The sequence below is a fragment of the Apis dorsata genome, unplaced genomic scaffold, assembly GCF_000469605.1.
Source record: "Apis dorsata unplaced genomic scaffold, Apis dorsata 1.3 scaffold_44, whole genome shotgun sequence".
Lineage (NCBI taxonomy): Eukaryota > Metazoa > Arthropoda > Insecta > Hymenoptera > Apidae > Apis > Apis dorsata.
Window position 1 is genome coordinate 899,185 of NW_006263346.1, and position 13,663 is coordinate 912,847.

The 13,663-nt window shown below is 35.1% G+C and overlaps 1 protein-coding gene across 1 annotated transcript in view; it reads left to right on the forward strand.

Annotated features, from left to right (window-relative positions):
• Positions 1-2,358: 2,358 nt before the first annotated feature.
• Positions 2,359-13,663, forward strand: part of LOC102675348 (protein expanded-like) — a 41,845-nt gene continuing 30,540 nt past the window's right edge. The window contains 3 exon segments of the mRNA XM_031514472.1: positions 2,359-2,637; positions 2,640-2,735; positions 13,481-13,580. Coding sequence (XP_031370332.1) covers positions 2,608-2,637; positions 2,640-2,735; positions 13,481-13,580 — 226 coding nt within the window. The 5' untranslated portion in view covers positions 2,359-2,607.

A 13,663-nucleotide genomic window follows, 5' to 3' on the forward strand; every position in this document is an offset into this window, starting at 1 on the left:
TGATGATCGAGGATGGGCTAATTGCCGGAGATCGGTACAGGCACAAAGGTCGCCGGTGTCGCTTGTAAAACATCCTAGATCGTTTGACGAGGCGGTAATAAAAGACTGGTAACGCGGATGGCATTCGTTATGGGTGGTTATTCCGAATGGAGGATTCTTACGAGTATTCGTCACCCAAGGCTGAGGAAAATAGATTTTTGAAATAGATAAATAAATATATAGAAATATATAAATAAATAGAAATAAATATTTTTTTTTCTTTTAATGATACAGGCTTTTACAAATAATTTTTTTTTAAAAGAAATACTATCTTAAATGTATATTTTAGAATCAATTAATACAAATACTGTTTTGAAATGGATATTTCGTTGAAATATGCAACCATTTTCGTTAGTACGTTTATTACATTTCGATTAAACGAATAAATATTCTATCTACATCTAATCGGATTTCATCAATTTATAAAATTTATAAAAATATTTATCTGCAACATCTGTCTACAATACTTCTTGTCGAAGATCATTTCAAACGAATTCTCTTATCCCTTGAAGTATTCCATCATCAAAAAAATCCCTTTATATCAGAATAGCATCGAGTCTTTCGTCGTATCCACAAATAATATACCTCGACGGTTCATCCCCTATCGTCCTCCTTGCTCTCCACGAGCAAGTACCTATCGAGATCCGCGCGCAAAAATTGATCCTCCGTGATTTTCCTTCGAAGTCTGTACACTTGGGGTCGGTGATCGCGAAGAGAATGCTATAGGGACACAGGTTGAACGGCTGCGAAATGCATTGGCTATCGGGGTCCAAGAAGGGACGAGAGATAGAGAATGAGAGAAGAAAAAGAGGGATAAAGAGGGATGGTAGAGAGGAGGGTAAGAGAGAAAAAGGAGGTTGGATCGGGGGAGGGGGTAGGGAGAGGGCGGCAAGAGGGGGGGAGGGAGAAGAAGAGACCGGCTTTTATAATGGCGCGGCAGTTATACCGGTAAGCGAGTAAATGCATCAACGTGCTGCAAACCGAGAGGCACCTGAGAAAGAGAAATAGACAACAACTGACTACGAGTGCATGTACGGGAGAAAGAAGGGATCACGGTAAGGGGGTGGGTGTACGGAGAGGTGGAGGAGGGAAGGGAAGAAGAGGATCGAGGGAAAGGGACAGAAAAGAGCCAGACTCCTCGGGGTGTGGGCGGATTGCACGCGTCTCTCGGTAATGGATCCCATCGATCATCCCTTCGCGGGTAGATGGTTTCTCTTCCTTTCTGCTCTCTCGTGGATCGTCCATTAGTCAATTTCGTCGATTACCGTGGCGACTTCGTCGAATCATGGGACGACCCCAAAATAGTCGTGTCGAGGACGTGGAGGAGAAAAGAAAACGCCGCCACGATGGCAAAAAGCCACTTCGTTGCGCAGACATGGTGCAAAGTATGTCAAGAATCATTTATGTCCTTGATGATACGTATATGTATTATATAAAAGAGTAAATTATTGGCGCGAGAACTTTGAAATTTTTTTCTCCGAATATAAAGTACAAGACAAGTCTTCGAATTTTCAAAATTTTTCAATATATAAATTTCCAGTAACATTTATGGGAAAAACGAATATAATGTAACAAAGATTCAATAATTCTCGTATAAAGGATATACGTACGAAGAAAACTCGGTAGAAATCGATACAATTAATCGGTTCCAGCGGGTTTGAAATTCCACGGTGGATCTGATGCTCTCCCCGTTGCATTTTTCTTTTCTTTTGAAGAACTTATTGTCCGGCCGATTTACGAGCGGTTGGCTGGCTCGGCGCGAGCGAGACCATCCCGTTTCTCCATCCACGCGACCGCCTCTTGTTCCACAGAGATGAAAATGGAGTAATGCCGGGAGCGATTCTGTGATTTACCGTGGACCAACATCCAGAAAGAGATTCAACACACGTATTGTGAACCGTGTGCAGAGGCCTTCTTCTTCTTATTCCTCCTCTTCCTCCTCCTCCTCCTCTTCTTTCTGCTGTTCCTACCGGTTGGGATCTCTGGAAATGCCAGTGTGATTTGTGCGACCGGTTACCGTTTTCATTTGCATATCCCTATCGGCTCTTTCGTACATTGTTATCTTCGTTGCCACGTGATTCTCTGGTCTAATAGCCTGACATGAAGTAATCCCGGTAGTCCTCTCCTCTCTATTTCGAGGAACGTTATGTGGATGTGTTGGATCCGTCGGTCACGTTATTTGGATAGTTAATCGATTTTTTGTTCTCTTTTTTTTTCCTCGTTTGTTTTTTTTTTTCGTGAGATTCGTTTGGTTCTTATCCTTTGATATAGAAGGCAGGATGATTTAAACGAAAAGTCGAGGTATCGATCTATATTATCCCATCGATATTGTATAAATTCATTACATATTATGTTTTCCATCCCATCCATTGGCTTACAATTATAAGGCAATCACACGTCTCAAATTTCGCGCGATATTTTTCGAAACATCCATTGGAGAGTTTATTTTTCAAACTTTCGTATTTCAATTATAGTTTATGATACAAACGGTGTCCACGTTGAACCAGCTTTTCTTTCTTTTTCCACTGATATGATTGCAGTGAGGACGCTGGGCGTAGCGGCGACGAAATGAAGCATGCAGCATGCGTGGTAGCGGTGTCACGGCTGCGCGGTCCTGCCTTCAACCCCTGGTGTCCGCCAGCCGCTACCTCGCCGTTCAAGCCCTTCCTGGTGATCCTCTTTACTTCGTCGTTGAGGTGAGTACACAGACATTTACATTATTAAACCGGGGAGAAGGAGGAGGAGAATAATTCATGACGACAATGCATATTCAACTTGTTGCAACGTACATCATAATCGTTTTCATCTTGTTCCGTTACGCGCATGGTAATTCCGGATCGTCTATTTTCCATACAACGCCATTCTTTCTTCATGGAGTTAATGAAAAAACCAATAACGTTGAAAGCTATATGTTTAAAGACGATCGTGTAATTTTTCTTCATACTTTAGAACGATTCGCATAATCGCCAGTATCATTTTATAGAGAAGTCGATATCTTTGAATCTTATCTTTTATGAATATTATTAATTCTTGTTTGAAGCGTTTATAGCGTACGAATTGCTGTTTAAATTACCGGTAAGATACTTTACGATTGAAGATACGAGGGAAAATGAGACGGAATATAAAGTGATACGATATAATAACAATGATAAGAAACTTATTATTGATAATAATTAAATATAAAAATATTTCGATAGAATAATTTCGAAATGTCCATGCTAGATTATCATGATTGACGAATATTCATATAAATAAATCAAATAAATAAAATTTTTATTCTTAATATTCGTGAAAAAAAAGTTACATAAAATATTATTATAAATACACGATTGAATTGAAAATCACGCGCATCGTGTATACGAAAAAAAAAAAAAAAAAAAAAATGAAAAAAGAATTCGATCCGATTATTTCTTCCTTTTTTTTTTTTTTTTTTTTCACATGTAACATGTACCATCATCCGGTTGAAACGAAAACGCGCAACATGGCCGCGAAATACCATACTTTATCGGGACATGTGCATCGCGATGTCGAGGGCACGCCTGGATTTTCTAATCGTGGAATGCGATTAGTTACATCCGTGGCGCGCGTGGGCGTGCGAGCGTGGAATAACCGATGCGAGAGAAACCCGCGTATAGTATAGTCGATATATTAAGGCGTGCGAAGGTACATGCACCTGCCTTGTCCTCCCTAAGAGTCATTTACAACCGGCAGACCGGGGGAGTGAAGAGGAACGCCCGATACTATGTGGAATGGCTAATTGAAAAAGTTGCTGCCTCGGTTATTTTGTAACACCGTGTTGTACAGAATTATGTTTCACGCGTGAAAAGTAATTTTATTTCATTATATTTTTTGAATGTGTATATATTGAATATACGATCGATTTATCTTTTCTTTTATTTTATTTCTTCGAGAATCTATCAATCTTAATGCTAGAATGTTGCTTGATGAAATTAGTAAAAATTGAGATAAACAAAGAGGAATATCCGTATTCTTATTGAAAATAATATTTATCAAAATATAATTTGTCAAATTTTTTAATCATCTTCTGCTTAATTATCTTCTAACCGTGAAACATTCATATAGTATAGCTCTTCTCTACGATGGTAGAAAAATTTATCTTGAAACTCCAGAGAATATCAGAGCAATATTGTTATTCAAATTTCCGTTGTTCGTGTTAAAAAGATCGTATTTATCTCGCATTTTGTCTCACTTATTTAAGCTTCAGGTATACATTAATGTATACCATTAATGTATATATGCGATACAAAAGTTATATCAAATGCAGTGTATAATTATATTAAAAAATTATTTACGCAATCTCACCGAAGAATTCACTCGAGAACTGGTAAGAAAGAACTCGTTTAGTTTCGCGTGGCACGATATTTTTCGTCGATTCACGGTAGAACGCGTGCCCTCGTAAATTTTTCAATGCTTCGCGTGAAAAATGAGTGATCTCGTTTTTGAGGCGCGCGTTTACACGAATTATACACGCGCGATTCATCATCGTTTCAACGCAGTTATGATTGCTATTAAAACAGTTGTTGCCGATTAAATCTGTCGGAATAAAGGCTCGTTTGATAGTGGATTTTAACTCAACGATTCGTAAGATACACGATTATATCGCCATGTTTAAGCGTCGACATGACTAATGCTTGTCGCATATAAAACACTACAGGTGTAAATTTCATTTTTATCTGTGTTCATTTTTTTTTTTTTTTTTTTTTTTTTATTTATCATTGTATCAATCAATCGTCGATCGAATATCAAAAACTCATTGTGGTTAAATTATACGGTTTTTGCAATGATATTATTGGTTGGATTATGTCTGTTATCGTGTAATGGTAAAAATAATTGTTTTTTTAAATATTGATTTTTATTTTTCTTTTTATTTATTTTTTTTTTAACGAGAAAATACGGACTTCATTGATTAAATCTTAATCATGTTTGCAAAGCAGTGGTGCTTCTGCAACGAATTCATTAATACAAGTCCACAAATGAAGAGGAAGCAACTGTATTCTTGTTTCTTCACGATATTTTCTATGCAACTATGTAAAAGTATATTATTGATTCTTTTTTTCTATCTTTTCTATCTTTCTTTATAATGCCATTTTTTTTCATCTAATGCATAATATATTTTTCGATAACAAACTTATAAGAATACTCGTTCCTTCCACTGTTATTCTCGCAATTTCACAATCCAAGACGCCATATACTCTTTCATAATTCTCTCTCTCTCTTTCTCTCGACTTCAATCAATTTCTTAAATCTCAATCACATAAATTTCATAATCGAAAATACCAAACGTATATTTTCTACATCTTCTACAGACTTTTGTTCAACAAAAGGCAATGAGATTCTAAAAAACAAAAAAAAAAGATATAAAAATAAATAAAAAATAGAATAAAATTTCAACCTTTTTGTTTCTTTTAAAAATTGATCGAAAAATTTCACATTCTTTTATTTATCTTCCAATTATTCATTTCTAAAATTCACTTGTACTTTGAAAATTTTCGAATTTGATTTCCTCCATAGAAGAGCAAAGTCTGAAACAGCTTTATTCCACATTATCGAAATATTTTTTTTTTTTTTTCTTTTCACGTGAAATCACACTGTACCATGTGGAAAGAGTTTTTCCTGACAACGAAAAATATTGGGAAAACACTGGAACAGGGAGAATGCGTGGCGAAGGCGATAGCAAGCGTTTCAATGGCAAGGTTTTTCCGCAGCAACGTCGATTTGCCCGTTCGAGGCTATTGCCTTCTCGCGTCGTTAGACAAACCATCTACACAGAGCGTTACACACGCGCATATATATACGGCCGGTAGTGTTCTGGCGCACCTTCTCACACGATACTATCTACTTAATTATAGCCAGGTTCATTTGTAACGACGAATCTGAATTCCCGGTTGCCAAGGAAATTCCTCGTTCTGCCTGCCTGGCCCCGTGTTGGCCTGCTGTGAAATCAACGGGGCTGGCATTCTGGCTTCATTATACCGGATCAAAGTAAGAATGTTACTCGCGTGCAAGTTATCAAGTTTGTTCTATGGAGCTAGGATGCAGTAATGTATCTGTTAAGTAGGTATATGGATAATATCTAATTAATAACTCGTGGTCGTTTAGAAAAATTTAGAAAACGGATGTTACAAATTATTTTCAACATAGTGATGATGATAAATGGATATGGTAAAATATAAGAAACAAACACAGTTGCAGTATCTATGAAAAATGTTTGAAATAAAGGGTTTACTATTTCGTAATATTGCAAAATTAGTGGATTTTTGTTACTATTGATGGAAACGTGTTAAAAAAGTGTAGGAGTAAATAATAAAAAATGAAATATGAAAATTAGCGGTATAAAAAAAGGATACATTTTTGAATATATTTTTATATATTGTATAAATTCTATAATTTTTTGCTGCATTTGAATTTCTTTATAAAAATAAAAATGTTATATGTAATTAATTCTTCGAAATTATATAATATATTTAATATTAACTTTCTTACATCGCTATAGATTTTTTTTTCACAAATTGTACGATTCATAAAACAGAAAAATCTGGAGGATAATTAAAAACGCGTGAGAAGAGGAAAACAATAAGAACAAGAAAGAAAGATATTAGTTTCTTCTGCTGCGTGTAATTAATCTATTAACTCTGAAGGAAAATGAGTAAATTCATTATCTCTGGATCGCCGGTAATTTGGATGTATTTCCGCCTCGTAATTTCCTGGCAACAAGCAGGGAACGAAAGGAAGAATAAACATTTTTCCGATCTGAAACGCTTACGTGTTCCTGAAATAGACTCATTGTTACAAAATACGATAAGAGATACACGAATTAAAAATGTTTCATTCTTCGTTATATTTCCTGCCTTTAACACTCGTGTTTTCTACGGCATATTTCTCAAATGACCGTGTCGATTCCTATCTGGTCCCGGTTACGTTTGTACCGATACTAATTTATTACAATGGCAGAACGGTAGCATAATAATTATGCAGATAATTGAAATGCCGATTAGAAAAGTGGAATGGCCAGGTTTCTTTTCAAATGGAAAAATACGTCCATTGTTCATTTCATCCGTAAGATTTGTAGAATGTCTATGAGAAATATTGTTATTCGAGTTTATGGTCTTTTTTATTTCTCGTTTGATTTATTTTCCTCTTTTATTTCTTTCTTTCCTTCAAAGGATAAAAGTCGAATTTTGAACTTAATCCAAAATGGACTAATATTCTTGCATTCTTTGTAATATCAAATATTTATTAAAATTGCACGAATTTTAAATTACTATTATTTAGTACACGTACAACTAATATCTATAAAAAAAAAAAAACAAATTACGACTTAAAAATATTTTCTCGATATACAATTGTTATTTCAAAATCAAAATCAACGTCCTTATTTCCATAATTATTTCCATAATTATACTTCGTATATTTTTTCGCAAAATGATGGCCAAGTATTTACGATGATGTAAAAATGATGTAAAAATCTCCCCAAAAAGAAAAAGAGAGAGAAAAAGAAAAGGAGGAAGATCCATTTGGACAGATATTTTTGTCAATCTCGCGAATCTATCGCGTGGCCGTCTTGGGCCATGGACAGAATCGTGAAACGCGGGCCCGATAGGATCGACCGTAAATCTGAGCCGACAGGCTGTTCCAGGGGATATTTTATGGTGGCCCGTAGAGATTTGGTGCGGACAAGATCGGCGCCGGAATGCGTCGAGCGACTCGAAATATTCGATACGGGGCGATAAATTGTTCCTCTACCTCGGCGCGTGCATTCCATGCCGAGCATTTATGAGGGACCTTTCCCTTCGGGGCATCGCTTAAAATGCTACACAATTGTAATAACATTTCCGCGTACGGTTTCTCGATACATCCTTGTGAAATTTCTTCCGAGATAGAAATATACGACGAAATTAAATAATTTCTCGAAAGAAATAGGAACCATATAACATCGATATAAATTTTAAATTAATATTTTAAAAATTGAGAAAAGTTGAACAACGTTTATTTTATCGTGAATTGTAAATTTTGTTAATTATTGTTTTTTTTTTTTAATATTATATTTCATTATCAAAATTTTGCTCCTTCGTTTATTATTTAAAAAAGATCAGGATCTTTTACTATGAGCGGATCCTCAACCGGTTTCCCCGAAGCTGGATAGCTCACGTTACATCAGATAACTTTCTAATCGTGTAAAATAATATAAGCTTTTATATATATTAGATGCATCGGAAATTCTTTCGATGTAATTAATGGAGGAAGAGGGATATCGTGGATGGAAGAAAAACGTCTCGATGGTTTAATATGTGGATACGTTTATCAATGAAAAATAATTCCGTGTTACGATAGGCTATATAAACTGGAATGAAATAATTAAACCAGCCGTAAAATTGATTTTTCTTCAGTTTATTTCGTAATGGCGTAATAATTTATAAAAACCATTTAAGTTTTTAAGTAATCATATAGCACGAAATTGTATTCATTATAATAATACCGATTCGAACGCTCTTCGAAATTACCTATTTAAAGTTTATTAAATAATTTTTCAATTTTATCGAAAAGTATATATATATATATTTGTAACTCGAATCTCTGTAATTTGAAAATTTTTACAATTTTGATGATTTGATGATTTTTTCGCAATATCTTTGATATCTTAAAATATTGTCCATCTATTATTTCCTCTGATGACATACATCTTCTTCTTCGTGTGCACATCGTCTGCTCCGTTAAACAGCGCAAATTTTCGTTCAAACAATTTACTCTTTGACGCTTTCAACGAGAAAAAAAAAAAGAAGAAGAAGAAGAAGAAGAAGAAGAAAAAGAGAAAAGAAAAAAAGAAAGGAATCAAAAGAAAGGAGCAATTTTCATTCAAATGATTCGTTGTTTGATGCTTTGAAGGAAAAACAAAAGGAAAAGAAAAAGAGGATCACCTCGTAAATACGAAACCAAAAGCGTCAAGACTCGATTCAGCTATAAAAGTGGCGAGATTTCAATAAACATCCTCGACGTTGAGCATTTGCAATTTATGCAAATCGTGACGACAGCGAATCCGTCGATGCTTTGTCTCGCGAACGAGGCAAGAATCGGTCCTGGATCCGCACGTCCATTCATTCTAAAAAGCCACGAGACCGGTGAAGTCATGGGGCCTACGGTAGGAAGCGAAGGCAATGCCAGATGCGATTTGAATATCCGTGGGTGTCCCTCCTTCTCTATTCCTCTCCTTCTCTCTTTCTACGTCCTCCATCGCGCGAATTCGCGCTCACGCCTGTTACCATTTACCATCTCCGTATATGTAATTCATTGAGCGAAGAAGGAACAATAGGAACGGTTGCGCCGAGGACTTTTCATGATTATACGGTGCTCAAGCTGTGATTACCGTGTACCGATCCTTGTAGTGTACCTCGTCACCGAGCCTGCCACGCCGATCCTTTTTTTCGCAACGGTAGAAAAGAATTGCCGTTCTTCCACGCATGCGCAACAAGTCTTATCATCATAAGTTGGGAACCAGCGGGTCTATTTCGAGCGGCAAATTATTGCGATCTCTCGTGACGGTAATTGGCCTAATACCACCTTTGTTTCTGATCATCGCGTGATAACGAACGTTCTTATAAAAATATAGCAATATGATCGGATTTTCAATTATACGTTTTCTTTTCTCGTGACGAGCTTGAAGTTGATTTTAAAGTTTATTTTAAAGAGAATGTAAAAGAAGAAGAATTTATTATACTATCTTTCAGATTTTTAATTTGAAATGATTCGAAATGGGCGGAAAGGATAAAAATAAATAAAAGTCTTTTTTAATTTTCTCCCAAGAATTAAAATCTATTTAAAACGCGAAAATTGATTCTTTTTAAAATTCATTTCGATCGCATGCCATTTTCACATCTCTCGCAAACTCTGCAATTTGCGATAATTTTAATAATCATACCGCCGTTTCTACCATCCTCTCCTCCTTCGTCTTAAATTGCCCGGTAACTCGCTATTAAATAAGTGTTGCGACATATTTGTGTTTGTCTCTCATTTTGAAATTGACTCTCAAAAGACTCTCTCACGAGCGTATCAACGTCTTGTGTAATATAATAATCGTAACACGGTTCCACGATTCTAGCATAATTAACTTAAAATAAGTTATTCTTTTAATTATTCTTACCTGCTGCGCGAGCGTAATTTTCTTACGCGAATCCGGTCGTATTAAAAAAAAAAAAGATATTTAGGAAGCTCTCATTAAACAATGTTGCATGCTCGATGCGTTTGTGGGGAAGCACAAGGAAAAGCGCCACGATACGAAACGTTCGCGCATTCCTATACGCTTTGAAGCGTTAAAACACGTCGGATAAATTCCAACGTTTCCTCATACACACAACGTGTACACAACGAATATAATTGGTTGCCTTTGGAAATTCTTCTAAAAGTTATACGGAAATATACGGAATTCCTTTAAACGAGGATTCATTAGATTGAAGGTAGATATAAAGGATTGGCCGAATGGTAATTAATTAACCAGATTGGTCGGCCGGGCTGATTTCATTCCGTAAGTAGAGAAAAAAGTTTAAGTACCCGCTATATTTCGCGTATTTATTTTAAACCTACCCGTGGTTTGGCAAAGTATTTTGATTTAAGTTCCGCGAGAAGATCGAATAAACTATGCATTATTAGCAATGGTGGAAATATCAGATGAGAAAATAAATGCATACATCATATGAATTATTATACCGTGGTATAATTGGAAATTCTTGCACGTGTGGCCAACTTCGATACATAGAGTAGTTTCCAAGTCGCGTTCGTTAACTCGTTAATAACTCGTTCGAGGATATCTGTTATTTTCCATATTTTTCTATTACGATGTATATTAATGCACGATACGTATATATTCAAATAATGATATTTCTATCCTCATTGCGTCTCCTTTATTTTTAATTTTCTAATTATTTAATATTATATAACGGCTTTATAATATTTAAACACATTTTTTAATTATAATTTTTTATTGTACCAAAAAATTACAAATTAACAGATTTCCATTACAGCAATTACTGTATTATGTAATAGAATTGTTTCAATACGTAATAAAATCTAATTCGATCATTTGTATATATCGATCACAGATGTTCAGAAATTCTTCTTCCCTTAAATCTTAACTCTTTCTCCCCTCCACGAAAGTATTTACAAGGATAATGATCAAGGGGTATGGGGAATTGTTATCGTCATATTCGCTGTAGCAAGGTGTATCAATCTGATCACGTACATTCTTTGGTATGGCACCACCGTGTATAGCTACGTCTGCGAACTACCACGGTTGTAACGAGTCTGGTATGTGGTACGCTTTCACCGTTTGCAATATTCATACATCCACGCATTGTTATTACATGCTACGCGCGATGCAGAATGCCTGCATGTCGCGAATCGAAGTGATAAAATTACCGAGCGATGATGATTCTTTTTTTCCTTTCTTTCTTTCTTTTTATTTTCGAAACCGTATGGTTCTGGCGTCGTCATCCAACCGCGAAAACGTGTCCAACTTCTCGATTAACCCGACGCTAACTCCGACCAGGAATTCGAGTCGTGACATAAAAGCTTGAATAAAGTAGGATATTCAAACTTGCCTAGATTTATTGGGATTAATATCGTTTGGATATTTTTTATTTTTTTATTTTTTTTTTTTTTTTTCGTCGCATCGCGTGTGGGAATAAGAAATTTTATTAAACGAATTCATTACGAGGATTATCCTCATTCTCTTCTCATTTCAGAAAATTTGTAATTTGATCTACATGTTGTTGTTTTATTATTATAAAGTAATATGCTATTGATTTTTATTGTATAAGTTATCAATTCGTTTATTTGGAAAAGAAAATAAGATCAATGATTTTCGCAGTTTCTAAACTGATTTTATTTTGACTTTATTCAGGATCATTATTGATGCGTGATTATTCATTCAAAAAAATAGTTAAATTTTTAAAATTATTTAATATATTGTTTTTTTTGCGTTTTTAGAAAATTATTCATCCGATAACGAGGAATATATTAAACTTTCTCAAGAAATTTATTAAGATCGGAAGAAAAATTATTTCTCATTCCTTTGAGAAAAGTATATCCACGTGCATATCTATAAATTAATTATTCATGAAAGAATTTCATATCTAAATTCAAGAAGAATTTACATACATATGCTAATATTTAACATAATTTTATATGTCTCTCTCTCTCATTCTCTCTCGTTTTGATTATAATTTCTATAATATCTTTTAAATAGAATCGTTCCAAACATAGATGAACGTAAACGTCTCTCAAAAAGACGCATAAAATGGGTTAACGTTAATGTCGTTTACGCAAGGGATTCCGGTTTCTCTAGAATGTGGGTTACCGCAAGTTTAAATCTATCCGTGTATAAACGGTACATAAATTTCCATCTCGTTCTATTGCTCGATCTAACCATGAATCGCAACGATTCGTGCAATGATACTAATTGATCTCTGGATTTGCAGGTCGTTAAAGAGTGTGTCGATTAAAGTTTTTAAATAACGACGCTATATTCTTAGAAAATTCGTATTCTTATTTTAATATTTTAATCAGGAATATCACTGAAAAAATTAATCAAAATGATAACTCAATGACTCGAGATAATATTAACGAGAAGTTTCTTACGAAGCAAACGAAAATTTCGAAAAATTAATTTCTTTTAATGCAATTTGGAAATTTAATCTTACTCCCTTCTTCTTTTCTCCCTGTTTTCTACTTCTACTCTATTCATTTTCTTTTTAAACGCGATATCTCTCGTACACGTTGACATCCACAAGTCCACCTTGAAACGAAATCATTTGTGCACAATCGTTTCACCGATGTAAATTTGTAATTACATAAAGGGGTCGGTGTCGGACAAGGGTTTCGAGAACGATACAATCTCATTACGCGTGCTCTATTACCAGTCACGTGCGTAGCGACGTCTCTTCGAAAAGGGGAGTTCCTTTCCGCTTTCTGGTGAACGCACAAGCGTTTTGATTGAGCGTTTGATAGACTCCCTCGATCGATAGTTCGATGTGTTTTCGCTCGAAATCGTTTATCGATAATCGTATGACGTTTTATACGACGTTTTATGCGCACGTATTCGATTTTATCGATTTAGATATCTGATGAAATTATAACGAAATAACGAACGCTCGATGAACGCTTAACCGTTCGATGCTGTTTAATAATTTAGACGAAGGAAAAATCGAATATTACTATGGAACTCTATTTATCTGATTTTCCATTTATTAAAGTGAAATTTTCGCTAAGTTGAAATGGGTTCAATTATACGAATTTTAAAGCACAGATAAAAATTTGTCGAATTTATCATCCCTTAAAACTCTTCAACATTTATCTCCTCTTTTAAATATTTTTCACTATAATTTTTTCTCGAAATTTAATATTTCGTTACATCATTTTTCTTTTTTTTTAGGCGAAGTCGAGAGTGAAGGAGGTGTACGCGCAGACATGCATGCTTCTCGGCCAGCAGGGCATGCGAGACTGCGAACTGTTCGGCCTGGCAATATTGTCCGGTGAGTAAATAATGGACTCCTTTATATTCATAAAGAAGCATCGAAAGTAGGTAGAAAATTAAAAAAAAAAAAAAAAAAAATTC